This window comes from Buteo buteo, chromosome 6 (assembly GCF_964188355.1).
Source record: "Buteo buteo chromosome 6, bButBut1.hap1.1, whole genome shotgun sequence".
NCBI classification, from domain to species: Eukaryota; Metazoa; Chordata; class Aves; order Accipitriformes; family Accipitridae; genus Buteo; species Buteo buteo.
The window spans coordinates 40,847,977-40,869,785 of record NC_134176.1 but is presented as its reverse complement, the minus strand read 5'-3'; the positions used below and the strand labels follow the sequence as shown (position 1 = coordinate 40,869,785).

Here is a 21,809-nt window from a genome sequence, read left to right as displayed (position 1 = left end):
TATGTTTCCTTCTGTTTTGATAGTTAATGCTTTTTAGTTAACGAGCCTGCATAGGTGTTCCTCATACCTATGGGCATGAAGTCTTTACAAGCTGCAACTGTTTCACTACATAAAGCAGATGGTAGAAATGTGTATCAGTGTCTGACTGGCCTCCTGCTGGATTTCAGTTAGAATCTAAAGCAGCACACCCGTTCTATTTTTAGCTGTTAATTTATGCTGACAAATTTTCATTTCAGTATTATTGGCAATGCTGTCAGGAGAAAGACTCAGCCCAAGACATTAAAATGCTCTTTTTTCAGCTCAGTGTGGAAGCCCTTGCTTTAATTTACTCCTGTAAATGTGGCTGTTGATCAGCAGTAGCATTTGGAGAAGTAAGTGGTATTTTTGCTTGGTGGGCAAAAGAGATGGGGAACACCAAAGCCTTCACTTCAGGTAGCAGAGCAAGACTTTGTGTAAGGCTTTAAATAATGTTATTGCCTCCCTGTCAAAACCAACCAGCAAAAGTGCTAAAGGTTGACTACTTTGTACTAAAACTGAAATGATGCAAACAAACTTTTGATGATCAAAAAAGTCAAAAGTTTTGGGCATTTTGTTTTTCATCTTTTTTTAATTGGTGGATCCAAGCCCAAGCTTCTGGAAGTTATTTCAACTACTGAAAAAGACCTTATAAAGCATTTTAGTGATTAGAAAGCTTTGAGTTAGTGGTATTTTGAGGAATTCTGCAGTAATTCCCTATATGCTTTTTTAAATAGCATTACAACTGTCATTGCAGGATGCTATTCTTGTCATTATCGAGACCGACTGCTGCGGACTGTGGGCTATAAAGCTTTTTCTTTATATCTCAGTTTTGAAATTACATTTCAGTGACGCTGTCTATTGAAGGCTAAAGTTTTATTACAGAAATTTATTAATCAGTTAACCTTCTCTTGTCCAGGTTTAATGGAATTGATAGCATATTGCTGTTAACAGAACTTAAATTCAAAGTGAACTAGTAATTTTGTACTGAAGAAAGACTAGCCATTTATTTAACTTATTTGGATTTTTTCCCCATACAGCAGTAGTATACTCTTCTCTCAGGACTTAAGAACAAAGTCTGACAAGCAATGTCTCAAAAGATTCAAAAATATTTATGTATCAGATGACAACAATCACAATATATCAGCATTTTTAAAGTCTGAGTTATTTTCTATTCTAAAATATAGAGGCAATAAGGAACAGCATTTACATACTATAAATACATTGCTCCCTGAGCAGCTAGGAAAGTTTAATGAGAACACAATTTAATTTCTGAACGCTCTCCACAAGCTCAACTATTTCATTACACAACAGCCAAAGACGTTTGTATAAAATAACATTATATTATTTTTAAATGAGTTTCACAGAATAACATTTATAAACATAGGCCTAAATAATTTAAACACAGCAAATATAACAGTTTGGTCATGCTACAAAATTACTGTATACAAAAGATAGCCAAAGGGGATGTTAAAAGTGCTCTCTTGCTTGAAGATTTTTCTAGATGAGTCTACTTCTGGTGTAACCTGAGTCATCTGCTGGTTCTCAGGTCTCTTCTCACATTTTTCCAGCAGTTCTCAATATAATCACTGCATACATCAGCTCTTCGAGGAGAGGTCAGTGTGCTAACAAGCAAGTAAAAAACCTAGCTATTTCCTATCACTAATTTAATTTTAGGATATTTCTCTAAGGAATAAAGTGGATGCTAATCCTCCATAATTTCACTGGGAAAAGCAGAATTCCACATGGCTTGCAAGTTTTACATGGGTGCTCTTTTCATCCATGAATAATAATGTGCTTACAACTTTATTGGATGTGGTGTGATGAGGAAGAGCAAAGAGTAATACAGAAAGACAAGCCTTTCAACATTTTACTCAGCCGCTCCCTATGGGCATGCAGACCGAGCTTCACTGTTAGCTTATACATGACATGGTGTAGCACCATCAATATGCAAATCAGCTGCTTAAATTCTACCACCTGTGTATGTCTTCCACCACATCCAGTGCATAATTTTAAAGTGCAAATTTTAAAATTTAGGGAAACTTTACTTCTTTTGGAGGAGAAAAAGTTCAGGGGGGGTTGATCTGTTCTTGAGAATAATCATGATTCATCAGGCAAAGCAACATTAAGCTGAACCTTCCACCCAGCTTTGAGCTGAAGCATCTCCTGACAAATAAGAGCCACCGTTTATTCTTTTCTTACTGTATTGTTTCACTGAGATTGACGTACACTTTTTATCAGAAGGGTTTTAAAATATATGCTAATTTATCACAGCATGAAGGGCAAAAGGCAAGGGAAATCTTGTACTGTAAGTGTCCCTTACTGCTGTTATAATTGTGCTGAGACTGGATGCTCCATTCCTTCAATAATGATTTTTTTTCTTTTTTGATGGTATTTATAATGTGGCCCCCAAAAAAGAACTAGAGAATTTGTGCTGTTAAATCTGTGAAAAGACCTGATGACAGTGGGCCACACAATACACACAGCTCTACCACCAACTGCAGTAGTTCTTGGACTGATTCCCATACATATAGCCTGTATTGGTCACTTAGAAGAGCCAGGAACTGCTCTTATCCCTCATGTCTTGTCAATGGAGCTGTGTTTCGTTCCAATCATCACCACATAGTCAGAACAGGTAAGTTTCTATTCTGCTCTCAGAATGTCCCAAAATAGCCAAAGTGTAGAGTATTTGCTGTATCTAACATGACCTTCAGAAATGTACACTTAGACCATATTTAGATACTAAAAATCAACCGGGAGGATTACTTGGCATTGGACTGTGTGCTCATCACTCACTTTCTCTCCTGTCGCATTTCATTCGAGGAGCTTAACCTACCCATATGTACCATACTTGTAGCCTTTGTGCTAGGAGAGACCAGCTACAGAGGTTCAAACACTTTTCTTTGTGGCCAAGAGCTAGGACAAGAGCACTGCATGATCTATTCTGAAAATGTCTCCAAACAGATGAATTTGGCATTTCCGTTTGTTGGTAATATTCAGAAGTCAAGTTTTGCTCCACTCAAGCTGTGGCTCACGTTAACCACACTTTAATTATGGTCGTCAAGGGCACAAGCCAATCCCCTATTGCCCGGCCACAGCAGATGGGGACAGTAGGGGCTGAGTGTGCCAAAGCACAGCCATTTTGCCAAAAGTGGTTGGCTGCAAGTGAACTGAATGGCTTAGTTTTAAAAGAAGCCAATATGAAATGGCTGTTGACTATATACCCTCTCTTCCATTGTGCTTCTTGGTCAATGGTGCCTTTACTAATGATAAAGCTAGGAGAATAATTCTACAAGAAATTAAATGCAAATATAAAGTTGCCTGTAGGATAAACTGCTTTCTGGTCAAGAGAACAGCTGCTTGGAAATAGTTTGTGCTAGGTGAAGAATGTCCACAGTTTTTGCCATTGCTCTCTTGACCTTATTTTAAGTAATGGATCTAAACTGTGATTGTCTTGTAATCTTCTACTTCACACTGTTCACTTAGAAATTGATTAGAGGGAGAATATCTTCTACTACAATTATAATTGGAGCTTGAGATCAATACCACTGTCATGTGGGCCAATTCTACCTTTTTATCTCTGACCATGACTTCCAAGATTTCAACTCCTGCCACATCTTCACAAACAAAACAATTAAGAGTGGTGTTCTGCCTCCATCCCTTCTATGCCTGGTCTGGAACCAGCAGATATACTTGTTGCCATTTTAATTTAAACAAAGATGGTACCATGAATTAGAAGAAGAGCTTTTAAAAAAGAAACAATAAAAACAAGCTGCAGAAAAAACCTACTCAGGTGACTTGATCTATTCTCTAAAGAGAAGAAAAAAACCAAACCACTATTGGCATCCAACAGTGCAATCAGGTATGTCTTCATCATTGTTTAATGCTTTTCACTAAAAATAGTTACTTGTCACATAAAGGGGGCTTTACTAAAACTGGTTACCCTGCAATATCGCACATTTAGCACATCTTCAATACTTCTTTTTCCAATGCTCACTTTCCATCTCGTCTCACCTTCCCCAGTAACTACATACACTTTCTCTCACTGCTTACATCTGTGCTTTCATAAAAAATTAGTATCCCCAAGCCCAGAATTTTCTGTCCTCAAGCCCAGGTCTTTTGTTCGCTGTTTGTTTCTGTATTAGTATCAGCCTACTTAGTTATAGGAAAATTCTGGAGCTGAGAAGGATTATGTCCACCAGTGACCCAAACCAAAACTAGGAACCAGCTGTAGGTTAATAGGCAACATATTCCAATCTAAAATAATTTCTTAGTAAGAAACAACAAAAAAAGCTAGCAGATATTTTAGTCTCACTGAAACCATGCAAAGAATTCCCATTGCCTCTTTAAAATAAATAAATATATAAGTTATACATGATCTTCTAAGCAATGCAGTTGAGTTCCAATGCGAGAAGCCCAATTAAAAACTTTTAAGGCCAGTAACAAGCGATTATCAGACCAATACCTTTTTTGTGCGTAGGTCCACAACTACTGGGCCTGTTTGGCATAACAGTTAAGGGGATGAAAAGGCAAACTTGCATATTTAAAATATTGAGGAAGACCCATGACAAAATTAAACACAACAAAGCCTGTAATGTGTGTCTAAATGACAACATAGTTCTTTTGGCCTCAGTGTTTCCAATGATAATGTTGGCCAGCTGCACCTAACAAGCTGAAATGGTTCTATTATAACCCAACAGTGAACAACAAGCACCACTAATCAGGGATTAAAAATAGCTATGTATTAGTTTAGGTAAAGATCTCTTGCTAGCCAAACAGCAGATAAACTCAGCTCCACTGGTCTCTACAGAAGGTGTCATAAGCTTGACAAACTGGTGTGCCCAAATTTTGGTAACTAACTCTTTGGGTGACAGACTGTGGAGATAAGCTGGTCTTTCAAAAATTGCCCAAAGATTTTGTTCAAAACAAACATTTTGTATAAAAGTTCTATGTGCCAAGCTATCTGGAGTTACTTAAATAATTAAATACCCAAGAAGAAAGTGTCATCAGTTTGCTCCTTCTTCATCTTCTTCTTGTTTAAAAACTAGGGTACCTAAGAGAGAAAAAGAGAGAAAAAAAAATCTGCAAAAATTTATGAATATATTATGCAGTGAAAAATATAGTTAATGCTGATATACCTGAAAGCTAATCTGGACTGTCGGAAAGAGTCGGACTGGCAAAAAGAGGAAAGAGTTGAATTTCCTGCCACTGCTTCTAACTGACATGAACTTCTGCATATCTGAACTGCTCTTAACTAGAAAAGCCTTCAACTGATGAGCTCTTCTGTTGGATGTTTTTCTGACTTCTCAGGTAACAGGGAATAAAAAAGGTACTAAAGCAGGACCTGCAAAGATCAGCCTAACTTGGTCACTGGGATATGCACCATGTTGGTTCAACTGCTAACAACTAACTAGCACATCACCCTTCTCTTGTTGGGCCCCTACTTTGTGCTGCGATTTCCATGACACAGATGACCAAGTTAGTATGGGATATCTCCTCACTGATACCTAACTAGGATGTCCACACTACACAACACAATTACATTAACGTGGATCCAAGAAGCAATATGGTCACACGTCTTAGGGATAACTTGGACGTCATGGAATAAAGCTGCATTGCATAGTAGCATCAGTCTATACCCACCCCTTGGGTACTTTTAAAAAAAAATATCACTTTTTAACTGCCATGTTGATCAAGGGCACCTCAGATTGTGGCAGTCTGCAGGGTTTGCACCACCTCATAGTGATGTGTTCATGAATTTAAAATAAGTTGAAATGCTAATAGCACCCAAAAAGATTTATCAAGTTCTAAATTTTCCCCACAGTAGCAAAACCCAATAGTATAGGTAAGCTCACAGCATGCTGAAATAGCACAATCAAATACATGCCTAAATAACTAGCACAAGAACAACAGGGTGTGAAGGTGTATGTCCATTCACCTGCGCTGTCACCTGGGTAATGGGAACTGGGTCATACTGATGCTTTGCTGAGCTTGAGGCAGAGACTTGAACTGTGGTGAGGCTTTGTGGTGAGAGCCCTTTGCTTACTGTAAGATTGGGGTGCTGTGTTTCTTTTTTCACAGGTAGGAAATGGAAAATAAAATCACCAGAGCCTGGTTTCTGTTGTGCTTTACGCACCTAACTGCTGAGCAGGGTTCTTGGCACAGGGACTAACAGAAAGGAGACACCTACTTGCTGAAAGAGACCTTCAGTGCTAATTTTTGTCCAGAAGAACATCTTCAACCATTTAAATGATTGTGAGGTCCCTAGATTAGTCATCTCACATATAGTACATAAGCATAACGGGACCCTGGGACGGTGTAAGAGCAAGAACCTCACGGCCGGTTACAGCGTTTCTGACATCTCTTTTGCTCAACATTCTAGTTTTTGTGGTTTCCATTCTTAAACATCATCCTCCTTCTATGTTGCATAGGAAATGTACCTGCCTAATTCAGAGCTGGCCATTGCTCCAGGCTGCAGAAATGCTTAAGGGACTAAGGGTCTAACCATATACTAACAAGGTTACTCTTTGCCTGTACAGATATTTGCCCTATGCCATTTTTTGTTTCACTCTCAAAATGTTTCCTACTACAACAGCAAATGGACTACTGCAGGCCATCCTTCATAGCAGTACATTTCTCTCACCAGGCTTCCACTTCCTAATAATTATTGCTTCAGTTGATCTGGCTTTGATTTCTTATTTATTGCTCCCTGTAATGAAGCTGTCCTCTTGTTGCCATCCCTACACTTGTACCTTCCCTGCTGCTACTCTGACTCTTTATTACTGACCAGTCCTGCTGTCCTCTTCATTGCTTTAGTAAACAGGGGATAATAGTGAACAGCTAACATCTCCATTAACAGAAATTAACATATTTAAAAATAGATTTTAAAATTATCTCACTTTTAAAGCAGAACATGCTTCAATATATTTTCATACCAGGGACTTCTTAAAAAGGAGAGGACAGCTCACAAATTGAGGCTTACTACAGTGACGAGAGGGGGATATTCAGGCATTTAGGAAACCTGCATGAAGTTTTGAAAACTTGTCCTTGCACCAGAAGCAAAACAGAGCATATCCCTGTCTATCCCCATCCCCACCATGTCACCCTCTTTTGTTGGGAAAACTGTAAATCAAATTGGTGGGAAAACTGTAATTCAACTTGGCAGATGAAAGCCTTGTTAACTTATTTAATGCTAAATCTTTCAGTTCACTATTAGTTATATGCTAAAACTATTTGACTGGGTAACTTCAAGAGTAAAGCCCAACTGTACGCTGCAAGACCACTTGGATTTAACACTCCAAATCCATCAAACACTCTCAGAAGATCCTGCAGCCGAGATCTGAATAACTACTTCTGAATAACTCCAAAGAGTGGAGGGAGGTGTGTATTGATTACATAGGCACGCAGATTAATTTCTGAGGTTGTGATTAATTTCCCTGTGGTTGTCTTTATATTAAGCTGTTAACTCACACCAATTGCCTCATGCCCCAAACTCACCATCCAGCTTTTTCAACGTGGGTACCCGTTTGGTTGCTTCTTCAATCCAATTGTTCTTCTGATCAGAGGCGTATTTTTCTTGTAGTGGATTGCCTACAAACACCAGATCCTCTAGTAATGGCAGCTCTGCCAGTCTCACAAACTCTGCTGCAACCACAAAGGTGAAAACACCAACCAGATTGTGGAACATAGAAAGTACATCTGCACCACACGTTCCTTTCAAACTCAGTGCAAACATAAATAGCATGGGATACAAGAGGATAGGGATTGCTTGGGCTTGAACTGGTATCAGGTTAAAGAACAGGCATGCATTTTAAAAGAAGTCTGAGAAAGATGATTCAAAGAACAAAATCCATTGGGCTTAGAAGTTAAATTCAATATTCTAACTATTTTTACTCTCTTGCATGAGTTGGTATTTAGCAATTCTATGCATGTCTGCAGGATTATCAGTGAGACTTAAAGCCCTGTAACATACAGAACTATTTTCCACTTGGTGACTTAATTCATGCATTCACCATACTACAGGAGAAGTTACAGAATAGAGAGGTGTGGCTTACCCCAGTCTTTCACCAAATTATTTGACATATAAAGAACCTTCAGCTTCTTCATCACACGGATACCCCTCAGTTTCTCAATGAAGTTGTATGAGATCCACAGCTCCTCTAAAGTATCTGCAACTGCCTCCTGGAAAATGACAGGACTACTCAGGTAAGCGGAAGTATATCTTCCTTATTCTTCAGACTCTTTCTTCACCCCCTGCAGGTCACCTCATGTGAGAAAATACTAAGGTGTATATCTTCATTTCCTTTTAAGCAGGTCCCTAATTATGCATGACAAGTACTCAGGGGAATTAAGAGCAAAGGATCTGAAATATATTTAGGAGGACAGAAATCACAATCTTATTCTAAGACAAGGAATAGCTGGCTAGAGTAGTTGTTCTTAAGGCATCGGGGCAGAGGAGACAAATTTGGCTGCTTGTGCACTGCAACATACCTGAAGTGAATGCAATTCAACAACTACTTTAGAAGGGGGGTTATGCAATACACAGGAATGATTCATTTCAGGTGCATGTATATTTGTATCTGTTGGCCAGAAGTTGCATTCATAATTCTCTCAAAAAAGAGGTTTTTAAACCAGCTGTTACACATTGACTCTGCATTTCACACTTAAGAGATATGGCATCTCTGAAGGTGGGAATATCTTTGAAGAGAAACATTCTGCGGGAGAAACATACAGCATCTCTTGAGGAAGAAAAGAATTTCTATATTCATTTTAAAAAAGTTGATTGAAAAAAAGTTCTGCCCTTAACTGAAATGTAACAAAATTGATGCAATTTTTTTCTCAACAAATTTTCCCCTACCTGGTAGACTTAGTCCTGCCATCATCTTCTCCCCTAAAGCCATATTGCTCCGGGTACCAGTTAACATAAAAAGGAGACTCTCATGAAGTGTGTGTTCACAGGACTGCCAATATTTGTAGTAAAGAAGCATAGACTAAGTATCTTCAGGTAGAAAATTCCTCATGCAAAAAGTCTGTAGGAATTATTTTCACTTAAAGCCAGTGGAATTTAGAGAGCTTTACAGACAGACAGCAGTTTTCAAATAAAAGTTCTGCTTATATTTATCAAAGACAACAAAATCTCTCCTTCTAAAATCCTTTTATGTAGTAAATTAACCCTGAAGAAGCTCCAAACATGAAGCATGTTTAAACAAAAAAAAGAGAAAGACTATCTGAAAATTCAGAAGCAACATGGAAGAGGGTGAACAGATCATAGTGAAAGAAGAAAATAAATGGTTAGGCAATAACATAAATTCAGCAAAGACTTTTATGAACATAGGGAAATTATCTTGCATTCTAGACAGTACTCCATTTTGTTAGCGTAGAATTGATACTAAGAAGCACATACCAATCCATTCAAGTTCTTTATGTTATTTCTTCCCAAAGACAGAATCCTCAAATTTTCTGTAATAGATAAAAGAAAGTTTCTTGTTAATAAATGGGGTTTTTTTAAATATAAGAAAATGCTGTAGGTCAGGTAAAATGCCATATTCTACTTACAAAGAAACTGCACTCTGAACAGGCTGCTTTAAGAGAGAATCACCTAACAGAAACAAAACCTCCTGTCCTACACAGATCAGGAATGGATGCGGTGGACAGCTCAGAAACACGTTCATGAATACAAAGCTGCTCAGGTTACCTGGCTGAAATTCAGTCCAGATAAATACTAAATAAAAAATATTATTTCACCTTGCACCTGAACTCTTAACTGCTAACCTGCTAGTTTTGATCTTACATAGTTCGTACCCCTTCTTCTCCAGGCAGTGGTTCCAATCTTATTTTAAGGCAGCAGATTTGATTTCTATAATAGGGGCAGCTTATAAAGCTGCCTTACAGAAGTCTGATGAGAGACATTTCAACTCAGAGAGCAAAGGCTGCAGCTGCGGCTGGGGGTCCGCACCACCTACCCCAGCGGTGGCTGATGCCTCTGCCCAGACGGAGCTGCGGGAGGGAGAGGCTGCAGCGCAGACCTCCGACTGCGGGAAGGGCCGGGACCTTTCTCCTGGGGCAGGGACAGGCAGCAGAGCTGCCGGCAAACCCTGTGCCCAGGTGGAGGACCTCCTGCCGCAGGCGGCGAGGACGCTGCGTGGCATCAGGGAGGCTGAGGAGGAGTTGGATGGCTGGTTCCGAGCGCGGTCTGCAGCGGACCCACAGCCAAACAGCCAAAACCTCCCCCACCGGCACACACAGAAGGGAGGGGGCCAACCACGCAGAAGAATGGAAGAGGTGCTGTGCCGGACCTCGTTCTCACCGACAAGGAGGCGCTGGTGGGGAACGTGAAGCTCAAGGGCAGCCTTGGCTGCAGTGACCATGAAATGCTGGAGTTCAAGATCTATGGGGCAGCGAGGAGGGCGCACAGCAAGCTCATAGCCCAGACTTCAGGAGAGCAGACTTGGGCCTCTTCAGGGATCTGCTTGGTGAAGCACCATGGGATACAGCCCTGGAGGGAAGAGGGGCCCAAGAAAGCCGGTCAATATTGAAGGATCACCTCCTCCAAGCTCAGGAGCGATGCATCCCAACAAAGAGGAAGTCAGGCAAAACTGCCAGGAGGCCTGCATGGATGAACAAGGAGCTCCTGGACAAACTCAAACACGAAAAGGAAGGCTACAGAGGGTGGAAGCAAGGACAGGTAGCCTGGCAGGAATACAGAGAAATTGTCTGAGCAGCCAGGGATCAGGTTAGGAAAGCTAAAGCCCTGATAGAATTAAATCTGGCCAGGGACATCAAGGGCAACAGGAAAAGCTTCTCTAAGTACATCGGTGATAAAAGGAAGACTAGGGAAAATGTGGGCCCTCTCCAGAAGGAAACGGGAGACCTGGTTACCTGGGATATGGAGAAGGCTGAGGTACTCAACAACTTTTTTGCCTCAGCCTTCACCGGCAAGGGCTCCAGCCACACTGCCCAAGTTGCAGAAGGCAAAGGCAGGGACCGGGAGAATGAAGATCAGGTTCGAGACCATCTAAGGAATCTGAAGGTGCACAAGTCCATGGGACATGATGAGATGCATCCGCGGGTCCTGAGGGAACTGGCAGATGAAGTGGTTAAGCCACTATCCATCATATTTGAGAAGTCATGGCACTCCAGTGAAGTTCCCACTGACTGGAAAAGGGGAAACATAAGCCCGATTTTTAAAAAGGGTAAAAAGAAAGACTGGAGGAACTACAGGCCAGTCAGTCTCACCTCTGTGCCCAGCAAGATCATGGAGCAGATCCTCCTGGAAACTACGCTAAGGCACATGGAAAATAAGGAGGTGATTGGTAACGGCCAACATGGCTTCACTAAGGGCAAATCGTGCCTGACAAATTTGGTGGCCTTCTATGACGAGGTTACAGCATTGGCGGAGAAGGGAAGAGCAACTGATGTCATCTACCTGAACTTGTGCGAAGCATTTGACACTGTCCTGCATGACATCCTTGTCTCGAAATTGGAGAGACATGGATTTGACAGATGGACCACTAAAGCTAGATGATCTTAAAGGTCTCTTCCAATCCAAACCATTCTATGATTCTATTAGTCTAGCACCCAGACAAAACTCCTTTCCAAGTTCTTGCTGGGGTTTACTGTGATACTAGTGTAACTCAAAGCTATCAAAAATTAACAGTGGTTTTGTGTAACTAATTTTAATTTTTCACACAAGCTTTCTTGCAGATGTAAATAAGCAAACTGAGTTGCAGCATGTAGCTGAGTTACCTTTGGACCTATACCTTTCATGAATGTTTTATCACTTCTTCTTAACTACATTAAGGATGAAATACTTCATGATTTTGTTTTGCTCTTGTATGCATAATGATTGAAAATACATGGTACAATAATTAACGGCAAGACTAATGAAAGTTCCAGCCAAGTAGCAACAGATACTCCATAGACAGCACACGCAGTGGCTAGAGATTGCTACAGATGAAGTTTCAAGGCTGATCTAGAATAGACGGTTGTATGTTCTGTCTCAAGAAATGCAGGGATGAAACCACACCTGGCAAATATTCTTAAACAGGAAGATTAATTTTTATTAAAAAGTTGAGGTACAATGAGAGTTCTTTTTCGTTTTAAACACAACAGCTTAACACATGACCATGCTCAAAAAAATGAAGAATCATAACCAGTAAGTCTAAAGCTTACTACAGCTAATACTCTCCAGAATATCCCTAAGGATCCCCATCCACAGGGGAGAGTGCTGGGAGATGGCCTTTTGGTCTAGCCAGCTATTCTCTCTGTAACTGTCATTTATAAATTATAAGTTTGCACTAGCTTTTGAAATTTGTAAGCAATGAAAGGATACTTACAAACACAAAAATGACAGATTGTTTAAAAAGCTATGCCTTAAAATTGTTTCTAACTGCTGTTACTGTTTTTCATTACTCTTGTTCTGAGATATTCTATATTTTAAAGGAAGAAAGATCTCCCTTATGGAACATTTACATTCTTTAAAACACAAAACTAACACTTGTTTCTGTCATCTAGAACATCTTCCTCACATGTACAGATACAGGGGTGTGATCCTTTACACAGAATTATCTACTTGACAGAGCTACAATATCAGGTATATACATTAATAGTAATCTTTTCCATCTGAAAAGAGTGTAGACACTTAAAAAGATTTCTTAGCTTCCTCTCTGCGATAAGTAAAAGCAAGTATGTAATAATTAGTGGCTTGTTTTTCATAGCTATAAGCACTGCTTTCTCTGTCTTTCACAGAATCCAATAGAGATGGTGAGTTCCTCATATTCTGTAGCTTTAAGAGACAGACCACATAGTTCTAGTTTGTGTGCCTTTAGGACCAAATATTTGGTACAGACTGGATGTTTTAATTCTACATTTTATTAATAAAAATACTTAAGATGCTTTAAAGACTTTTAATGTTTTATCCCACTCAAAATTTTACTTTTATATATAACTGCCTAATTATTTTTTGCTTATGATAGAGTTACTCAAATTGAGATATTACAGTACAGTTATTTGGAAAGACTACTGGAATATTTTTTCCCTGATTAGTATTTGCAAATTTGTTGAAGTCCGAGCATATTATGAAAACAAATAAGCCTATCAAGCTCCTTGACAGCCCCATTGGTGTGTAGTTGGAAAGGATGGGATTCCAAGTTCCTTGTCTGTCCGCCTGGCAATATGATGGGGACAGAAAAGCCTGGAAGCTCCAGCCCAAAACCTGCAGCTCTTTGCCAGCTTCATGCCACAGAGTCAAAGTCTTGACCATTAGTCAGACCATTAAGACTTCTGTCCCAAAGTCAGTAACCCAATGATTTTCAAGGTTTCATAGACAGGTGCCCAAGAAATAAAAGTTCAGTTACACTTCTAGACAGATGGCACACCCCTTTCAAGTACAAACAAAATCAAACCAAGTATATTCAGTCCTCTGCAAAGTGGAACAACATTTTTCCATCCAGGTCTACAACACTCCAACCTCACTCCAACCAATACCGCAATTATGGAGTTGTTGAACTGCAGACTATCTCCATCGTGAGGATGGAAATTGGTCATTAAATCACTCTAGAACCGATGAGGTGTTGAACATCACAACTAGGCCCACTGCAGGGTACAAAAGTGCTTTCTGAATGGATTTTTTGTTGTTGTTGTTGTTAAACCTGCACAGTGAGACAACTGCCAAGGCTATTGCAGGGATACATGCTTTAATACACCATTACTGCTAAACATGCATTCTCCAGTAAGACTAACAATTTTAAGGGTCATTTGTAATTTTCTATGAGGAAGGAATTAAAAAGGATAAGAATAGGTATAGAGATGGAACATATAACAAATTATGATATATGTCCTATCCAAGCAACTAGAAAACAAACACAATCGATCACTGGCTTGTCACTTACTTAGGCTGTTCAAGTTGGCGATTCTTTCAATGCAGTTTGTAGACAGCGATAGTTTCCTTTAAAAGCAAGAATAATCAATTCACAGCATATAAGGGATCACTATATCAGAAGAGTTCCACATCCAAACACCATTGCGTCAGAAATAATTGTCTATTCTTCTCTTACTAGATGGTGAACTAACTAGATGTGTAAACACTCAAAATACCCTCAAACTATCAAGACTTCTGCAACTTTATTTAGCTTCATGAGTTACTTATATAAGATACTGGATTATCTTTTTATGCCTAGCTTTATCAAATGCACGGACATTTATTTCTGAAATGGCTCTAATCTCTTTCTGAAAGTCCTGCTTAAGTCTCTTTTTTTGTTTGCAAAAATTTTAGAATGGATCATAAATGTGCCAGATAGCTGACAGACTCCAAACATGGACCTGTAATTATATACTGATAAACAGTATATATTTTTTCTGGGGATAAATATCAATACAGAGTCTACCCTAACATCTTCTCAGTTAAGCGACAGGGATCTTTGAATTTAAAAGAGGAACTGTGTGTGGAAAGAGAAGCTCAGCTGAGAAAAAAGAAGAGAAAGCTGCTGCTTTGAAGGCCACACTTAAACATAGTAAGTACATATTTGCACAGTGGACAGCAGAAAAAGTGAAAATTAATGTAAAGAGAAGTGAATATTTGATTTCAAATTTGTTTTTAACTGAACTTACTCGCAGTTAACAAGCGTGGAGAGAGATTCATCCATCCTCTCTACAGGAGGAATCTGACCGTACAGTTTTACCTCCTTTGCCTCTGAAGCCTTCTGGCCATTTTTTTCTTCCTAAAGAAAAGAGAAAGTGAAGAAGAGGCTCACAGCTACATGCAATTACTAAAAATTACTATACTAAAAAATTACTATAGAAGTAATTCCAATATACTACTAAAAGGTATTACTGAAACAAGAATGCATTCTGAATACTGTTTATCAAGATTCCTGCTGGCATAGCGTAAAGAGGGGAAGGCTAGCTTATTTTCAAGATATCAAAAGAACTTAAACATTACATATGCTTTTTTTAAAAGCTGTGTTACACTGGAGTGATTTAATTAAGGGGTCCTCTGCCATAAAGAAATGGAGAACAGATGGAGGTTTAAAATTCTGAATGAAGGTACTTCCATGGAGACTGACATATAGAAGCCTCAGCGAGGGCCAATCTGTAGCAGAAGCAGATTCTTAAAAGCTCTGACAGAAAAATCTCCTTCCCACTTCAGCCATAAAAGTCAGAACTCACGCCTAACAACACCAACTGAACACAGTGGAGTGTGTTTTGCAGGAGAACCTCAACAGATGCACAGAGTTAAGAATCTAAAAAAAATAATTTCTAATTAGCCATTAAAAAAGAGTGGGGGAAGATTTCACACTTTAGAGAATACAGCAAAAAGACAAATTTCCTATTTACAGCCTTGGTTGATAATTTTCTGGATTAAATACTCCATAAAGTTCAGAACTTTAGAAAAATGGCCATAACTTCAGCACTTGAGTTTCTTAAAAAATATAGTCTATTAAATCTTTCACAGTTCTGAAGCGATGGTAATTATTGACTAAATGCTTGGAACAAGTATCTATTTGGGTAGTACCACCAGTTTTGACAGCTGCCTCCCTGACAGCACAAAGGGAGCATTTTGTCAATTCACTCAGTGTTCAGTGGGAGGACTGGAGGTCCATTAACAAAGGAGAAATCTACTCCGCGCTTTCAAAACAAGGACTCTTGTCTTCTCCCCCATTTTTATGCAGCTACTGAAAAGTGAGATAGCTGAGGTCTGGCCTGGCTTATATGGCTACTTTGTAATGAAATGAATTGCATCCCAGAAGTCTTTAAGAATCCCACAGCACAAGATCAGGTTTTTGATAACATTATTTTCTCTCTTATGTAGCCAAAATACTTCAGGCAACTTACTTTAATAAAAAATTAGCATGTTGCCTTGTGCATTTACTTATATTCCAGTTTCTGTCAAAATTCAGTGTGATAATATTTTTATTCATAATTAGCAATTTGGCAAATAAGCATGTTGGATGTTTTGCTAGAATATGGTGAATGTGTTCAAACTAAGTCACTATATAAATGTGAAACCTCCATTTTCTTTTCTAAGAACAACACACTATCTATTTGCATTTATACTCAGTTTATAATCTATTGGTTTATACTGACAAATAAAATACATTTTTTCTTAAAAATGTGGAAGGGAGAGAGCTTCCAGCACAGACTGTGGTCAGCAGTGACCACTTACAGCAAGAAAATGCATCATGATTGCCATGTGCTTCTGGAAGAAAGGTCAGCTGAACAACCACAATAAGCCACAGAGAAACCACAGGTAGAACAGACGCTTTTTTAAGAACAGGTTATGTGTTTGCTAAGTTAAAGTTGCTTTGATTTAAAGTTCAAGTTGCTTTGATTTAAAGTTAAAGTTGCTTTGATTTAACTTCTGTCACCCTGACTGTAGGGCATAGGTAAACCCTTATGCCAAAGGGAAGAAAAACATCTGGAATGCAACACACCACCAGACCCAATTTTACAAGTCACATGGACCCAGATTATGAGTAGTAAAAGGAAGATTTAGACCCACCCCCAATAACATGAACAGAAAAGCAAATTCAGCACTTTATGCCTAACATTAATGGAAACTCACTGACACAGGTCTATTATCTCTAAGACATGTGACAGAGGAGCAAACGGAAAATAAATCTTTAACAGGAAACATGGAGTTGAGATTTTGAAGGACAGAAAGAATGAGGAAGGAAAAGCAAAATTTTTTAATACTCAGTTCACACCTCTAGTAATGCTAATGTCCACAAGTTCTTGCATTCTAGTTTTTATTAGGAGAGCAGGAGTGAAGTTTGTGGGAAATACTAAGAAAAATGAAAAAAACCTGAAATACTGAAGGTACTAAACAATGATAAAATTCTGACAGGAAGTAGTCTTCAATTACAGACTAGTACCTTGAGCTGATGGTACAGGTCTTCTGGCTTTCAACTGTACCTGCCCACACTGCCTCATATCCAGATCTTCTAGAGACCAAAACATTTATAAACTCTTGCTCTAGAAGCCGGCCAGGATTAGTGGGAGAGTGCATGTATACTGAATGGCACATTTGTGCCCTCGTCTAAAAATCGCTGAGACTGGAGAAAGATTCTCACTGGTTTTACGGGACTGTGAACCTGACCCCAGAGCATCCTACATCATCATTTGAAATTATCTCTGCATCCTTGCCAATAAACAGCTTTCTAGAAGGCTCCAAGACCAGGTCAGTCACCACCCCAAATGACTGTCTGGATTAACACAGTACTTTAAGAAGAAAAACAGGCAAGAAACTCATTCTGGGTTAAGCTTTGCACAATATGTGGGACAATATGTTAAAAGACAATAGTAGAAATTTTGCTGACTTCAGTACAGTGAGAATTTCATACTTGTTTATTCTATGGGAAGGACTACATTCAGGTAAAATGAACAGAGCATAATTAAAACATAAGACATCCCCAACTTTAAATCTCTTTGTAGCCTCAGGCCTTCTATCAATGCATATTCAGCAGAACAAGGCAGGAGAGCAAAACAGACTCATCTTTACCAGCCATATCAATTTAAGAAGAACACATAAAGTCCAACAGAATGTATTATACTTCAATAATAATAACAATAATAATAACAACGATAATAATAGAATTTTTACTTTGTAAAAATTCCTGTAGCAGATGTTTCAAGCAAACATAGTTCTTAAAATGTTTGAAAAACAAAATTAGCTGAATACAATCAAATTCCATGCCATGGAGTACTGCAAAGCAGCTAGATACTTACCCATTTGGCTAGAGCTTCTTTGATAGTTGTTGCTTTTGCCTAAAAATGAAACAAATTTAAATGAATATTCATTGCAAATTTTTAGTTGGCTTGTTCACTGCAAACCTATCCTGCTTGTCTACCCCCTTCTACCATTTTCCTGTATTGTCTTCCCCCAGCTGACTCTAAGAAGCTGGAACCCCTCAGTGTCTGGTAATTTTATTTTCTGGGCTACTTGGTAGCATTTTCAGAAGCAATAAACTGGCTTCATGCAAGGACGTTATCTTCCTGATCTTACTCTCTGCCCCATCTGGAGCACAGGTTTGGGACACTGCTTGTTAGCTTTCATGGTGAAATTCAATTCAAACATATAAGAGATTACTGCACTGAAAAATGTGGTCTAATGCTCTTAAACCCCCACACTTTCTATTACTGTGCATTAGGAACTTCCTGTCTGAAAGCAAGTCTGTGAGTAGACAGAATGATACAGCCTCTTGAGATTCACTGAGGAAAATAAGGTACAACTTGCCAAAAATCAAGAGCAATCTGGACTGTTTATGTTTGTTTTTCTCCAACCGTTTTATGTCAAGTCACATCATGCGATGTGAAAACATGTATTACTCAGGAAAAATCTGAGAGCTGGTGTACAAGACTTTTTAAGGATTGACCCACTGACCAACTTTCTGTTGTCACTAACTCCAACTTTTCTGCCTCACATCAGAGTCTTATCAAAACCACATGATGATATCCAAAACAGTAGTATATAGAGGAACTCTGATCTATCCTAAACATTAAACATATTCCAAGATGTCTGTTGGATTAAAAAGGTTTCAGAGACCAATCTTTCATGAAAACTGATCAACAGCCTCCTTTCTACAAAAACAGGAGGACTCTAGTTTGGGCATGTCTATTGCTCTTAAGCATAGCACTACCACATGTGGATAGAAGCAGCCTTTCTGGTAATCAGATATCCAAAAAAGGACTGTAAAAGTTAAAACCAACAAACTAACTTCCACCCAAAATCTTACAGGCAATCACCTCGGTCACAGAGCTTTAGTGTTGGGTGCTTTACTTAAGACCCCTGGAAACTCTGGACCCAATGGTGAAAGACAGCAGTTGAGGCAGCTGCATGTAAAAGAATGGCTACAGCCGCTGAACACCCAGCAACAGTCCAAGGCCCAGCAACACCAAGGAGTCCAAGCATGCATCTCAGTATGCATAAATATATACCTTCATTTAGACATATATCACTGAGCATCCTCAGATGTTCCAGCTGCTTCCGCCCACTGATGGGCATTTGTTTTAATCCTGTCTACACCATGTGGTAGCTACTCTAGGTCCCATTGTAGATGACCTGGCAACCTCCTGCCATGGCAGTATCTCCTCGGTGTCTGTTGCACATAAACACCCGCGTGACCTCCTCCTGTTGAGAAGATCACGTTCCTAGTTCCCATTCCAACACCATTATGAAACCTGATTAACAGCTACCAGTGTGCCAGCAAAAACAGCTGGCTTCCAGTTAATCAGGTTTTTTGGACAGAAACTTCATTGCATTTTTCATAATTATGGTAGGCAATCGTTATGTCATTTGGGTACGTGTTCTCAGTCACTCATGTTGAAGACAGAACCGGATTTATATGACCAGCGCTGCCTTGTTTCAAACTCACGCCTAAAACCAGATTGAACTTCAAAGCTAGTGATCCGTGTGAGCACAAGGAGCAGCTTCTTCCCTGACCTCTGCTGACTTGTCTCTCCCGTTGTACTATCCGATTTGGTGGAAATATGAAAATCAGCATAGTGGGTTATCTGGAGAACACATATCACAGATTTTGTCTTCTTTGAAGTGCACTTGAAATTTCTGTAGATAAATCATAGTATCCTCTGCCAAGGGAGGTTACTTAAGGAAACCCTCCCTCTGAGAAGCAAGTTTGCAGGGTTCCTCTACCTGCATATTGAACAATTTCCTACCAGTATTTAGACTAAAGAAAGTCACATTACTTAAAATATTCAAAATGCCAAGCGATCAATAGCTGAAATTGTCACCCTGAAGAGTCACCATCAACATGGCAGGAACAAGAAACATAATACCTTAAGGGGAAAAAAACCCCATCCCTGTACATATAAAAGTCATAACAAAAGAAGTATTTTTCCCCCCAAAACATGGCTGTTGGACACAGAGTATTTGCAAAATTTAGACCCCCAAGAAAAAGTAAAACAGTGACACTTTGCCTTCATTTGCAAACATTTATTTATATGTTAAATAGAGCAAATCAGAATTGCACAGCAACAGATACCAAGCTAGTCGCTGTAGTAATCGCAGATGCTGCTGCCTTAAAACCACGTACTAACTCAGGTTTTTAGATGACGGCATCCCAGACTCCCCACTACTTTGATCTATCCCTGAAATCAGTAACAGGCCACACAGCCCCCCCACACCCCCGCCTCAGCCAACGCCCCGAGCACTGGGCTGCCTTCTGGCCAGCTTATACCCTGCCCAGGCTGCTCGGCGCCAGAGACCAGCTCGGGGGGAGCCCGGACCGCGACGGGCTCGGCTCCGCGCTGCCGCTCCCGCAGCGCCGGGCCGGCGGCACTGCCACAGCCGGCGCCCCGGGGGCCGCTCGGCGGCAGCCCTGAGGGGACGCCGCTCGCACAACCCCCGGCCCCTTGCGCCTCGCCGCGCCAGCGGAGGGAACCGACCAGCCAGCCCCCCCCCAGTCCCGGAGCAGGCCCCGGTCGTCGTGCCCTCACCGCCCCCCCCCCAGCCGCCGCCGGGTCCCGGGGACGCCGCCGCTCAGCCTCTCCCCAAGCCCCCCCGGCCTCCCGAGCAGCCGCTGGGCCGGCCGCCACCCCTGCAGGCCCGGCGCCCTCCCCGGCGCTGAAGGGACCCACCATTGCCGTTGCTACCGTTAACGCTCCGGTTGCTATGGCACGGCCGCCTCCCGCGCATGCGCGGCGCCACTGACACGTCGGGGCGGGGGGGGGGGGGGGGGAGCGAGCGAGCGCGAAGGCAACCGCACCTGGCGATCATAGAGAAGCGCGGCCAGAGAGAAAGTGCCGTGCCGGAAGTCGCGTAGGGGGCGCTCCGCGACGCATTGTGGGACGTGGCGGGGGCGGTGGTCCTCCCGCGAGGCGCTCCCCGCCCGGCTCCAGCCGTACCGGTAGAGAAGCGGCGGCCGGCCGGAGCTCTGGCGGAGTCCGGGGGGTCTCGGAAACCCACGGTTAGAGGTGCTTCAGCCCCCCCCCCCCCCCCCGGGTTTAGCTAGTGAAGCTAATCCAGCCCCCCCCCGCAACAGCCTCCGTGAAACACCGTGGGAGTTTGGCCAGGCAGGGAACGCAAAACCCTATAAATAACGTGGCCGTAACTAAGGCTGTCATGGGGCACTCGCTTTAATGTGTGCTTCGGAAAATAGCTACCTAACCTTCAGAGCGTCTGCGACGACTCTTTGGTCTCCAAGTAGCATTGTACATATACAAAACGCTAGTGCAAAAGTTGGCTGGTTTTCTACAGACACTGCTGTGAATTATTTTGTCCAGGAATATACCTTGACCTCTTCACAAAAGGGTCTTTGCAGTAAAGGTTCATTCTTTTTATTTTTCCTCCTTTCTTTGTTTAAAAAATATCATTCAGCTTTCCAAACAAATGCACTATTTGGAAACAAAAACATAACATCAAATTCTTAAACAGGCTCGCTTTTTAATAAAGTGTTTTACTTCTCTTTCAAATTGCATATATCTGACAACATCAAACACTTAATTATTTTAAAAGGCGTGTGCTTTAGAAGTGAAGTCTGAGGACTTTAAAGGTACCTGGTTTTTGGTTTATTTACAACTTAACATGTAATTCCTGAACCTCCAGCTTGGCACCTTGCATGGCAATAGATAGGCTGAGGTAGGACTGCAGCGTGGAGACACAGGTATCGGAACTGGGCAGGTGACAAAACAGGGTTAAGGGAGGCGGCGCTGCTCTACCACAACTGCAGCCCCACTACTGGAGATGGCGATGACAAGGCAGACTGAACAAATGGAAACCTTCAGACAACCCTTTCCTCTATGGTTGCAACTTGGAGTGAGTTTGGAAAGGAGGCAGGGTT

At 40.9% G+C, this 21,809-nt stretch overlaps 1 protein-coding gene across 4 annotated transcripts; it reads right to left on the bottom strand.

Annotated features, from left to right (window-relative positions):
• Positions 1 to 1,106: 1,106 nt before the first annotated feature.
• Positions 1,107 to 20,796, bottom strand: DNAL1 (dynein axonemal light chain 1). Of its 4 annotated transcripts, none has more exons than XM_075030602.1 (8): positions 20,736 to 20,796; positions 17,740 to 17,778; positions 14,623 to 14,732; positions 13,905 to 13,960; positions 9,419 to 9,474; positions 8,070 to 8,196; positions 7,513 to 7,659; positions 1,107 to 5,068 (listed from the first exon to the last, which is right to left on the bottom strand). In XM_075030602.1, exons 3-8 carry the CDS (start codon positions 14,655 to 14,657, stop codon positions 5,022 to 5,024), a joined length of 468 nt encoding a protein of 155 aa, XP_074886703.1. In that variant the 5' UTR covers positions 14,658 to 14,732; positions 17,740 to 17,778; positions 20,736 to 20,796; the 3' UTR covers positions 1,107 to 5,021. The 4 variants fall into 4 exon arrangements, with proteins under 4 accessions (XP_074886703.1, XP_074886700.1, XP_074886701.1 ...); XM_075030599.1 differs by lacking the exon at positions 20,736 to 20,796 and adding an exon at positions 20,608 to 20,655; XM_075030600.1 differs by lacking the exon at positions 20,736 to 20,796 and adding an exon at positions 20,608 to 20,655 and having other exon boundaries at positions 7,513 to 7,656.
• Positions 20,797 to 21,809: the final 1,013 nt, after the last annotated feature.